This window comes from Cryptotermes secundus, unplaced genomic scaffold (genome assembly GCF_002891405.2).
Source record: "Cryptotermes secundus unplaced genomic scaffold, Csec_1.0 scaffold24, whole genome shotgun sequence".
In the NCBI taxonomy this organism is placed as follows: Eukaryota; Metazoa; Arthropoda; class Insecta; order Blattodea; family Kalotermitidae; genus Cryptotermes; species Cryptotermes secundus.
The window spans coordinates 171159-172863 of NW_019718270.1; the positions used below are offsets into that span (position 1 = coordinate 171159).

General features: G+C 35.5%; 1 protein-coding gene across 2 annotated transcripts in view; it reads right to left on the bottom strand.

Annotated features, from left to right (window-relative positions):
* The window catches only part of LOC111866099 (sister chromatid cohesion protein PDS5 homolog B), a 92141-nt gene that overhangs the window by 55662 nt on the left and 34774 nt on the right, over nucleotides 1–1705 (bottom strand). For both annotated transcript variants that reach the window (XM_023854814.2, XM_023854728.2), the window contains exon 11: nucleotides 539–652. In XM_023854814.2, the coding sequence (XP_023710582.1) occupies nucleotides 539–652 (114 nt within the window). The remainder of the gene's footprint in view (nucleotides 1–538; nucleotides 653–1705) is intronic.

Consider the following 1705-nt stretch of genomic DNA (forward strand, 5'->3'; position numbering starts at 1 on the left):
GTCCACCGTCCACATTCTAGTAGTAGTACGTCATTTAGCCTAAGATAAACTCTAGACACAACATCCGTTGTATTACCGTGACTTCCACAAGTGTCCTCATCAGGCAACTTGCATTCAGGGGTATCCATAACGTATGGATTCTTGCACAGAAACAAGAAACTGGGAAATTTCTTCTTTGGAGTCAGTGCAAAAATTTTAACATGTTTCATACAATCTGTAATTTACAATATCTGATTCTATATTCTTTCGAGAAAAAAACAGCGTTTATTTCGTTCGTTTATCACAGAAATTGCAGAAATAGGAGCAAATTTAGTAAGTCACTACAGTTTTTACAGATTTCTAATCGCGGGTATTTAAATATATTCCGTACGGCTGCCTTTACCGGAATTTAAATGCCCGTAGGATAATCGTTAAATACTGCAATCAAGGCAAATTATAAACTCATACATGTCACCATGATAACTGTTGTTACAGTTGGTTACATCAAGAGCTTAGGGTAATACAAGGTTTAAAATGATAAAGGTACATATGACATTACCTTAAGAGCATGATGATCCACCATGACAGATGATATTCTCTCAAGCAGCATTTTGACTGTGTTATAATATAAGTTTGTCATTACTGGCTGACCTAATTTCTTCAGCACGAGACTCTGAAATTAAATGGATTGGTCTGTAAATGCATTCAAAGGCAGAGTCTACAAATTTAAATTAAAAATGCATGTCAAGAAAATTCAACACATTAAATAAGAATTTCTGTTCACTTCTACCACAAAAATGCAGTAGTTTCCTATAAAATAAGGCACAATAAATCACTGTGGTCGTGGTGCAAGGGCCAAGAATGCTCACCCCTTATACATTCATTCATTCCTATAAAATGCTTGTAATCACATATGGGACACTATACAGCATTACAGCCCAAAGGCTACCCCCTCCCCCAACAAATACTTATTTCATATTATTTTACAGTTGTATGCCTAACATGCGAAACAACCAAATAGCAATAAGTACTCAAACTTTTTCAATAGCGCACACAAAGTGAAAGTACTGGAACACTACAAGAGTAGTTCTTCAGCTGAAAACTATTTATTTCCATTATAATGGTTTCCTACTTGGCCACATGATACATGTACAATTTCACATTCTTGTAATAATATGTTACAATTGTAGATGTTGCTGGTTATGTACTGAACTTCAAAGTTATCTCAAACTGTTTCCTCCCTGACACACACAACTTTTTTAAGGTTCTGGATAGTCTTGGTCCCGATTTGCAGATACCTTTGTGCATATGGACAAGTGTTAGGGCAGTGTGGATCCAATGAAACTTGTTCCAGACATTAGACACTTTAAATATAGTTTTTATTCTCTCTCTCTCCACGAGCAGAAATAGAATTTGAAAATAAAATAACTGTGGAAGTTTCTAGCAGTAAGATTATTAATTTTCTTCTAATATGTGCATGATTATATTTTTCTTTTTCACATAACCAATCATTAAATCTCTCTGAACAGCATTAATAGATGTATTCATAAATGACATATTAACACTTTGTGGACCGGTAGCATATTATTATGATTTTAGGACACATTATGTTGAAACACACTATACCTTGCACTGGCGCCAGGCAGACGCATGACTGGTGCGTGACAGACCTCTTGAATGTTTGCTTCGTAGTCAGTAACATGACCCCGCTGTTTATTACCCAACT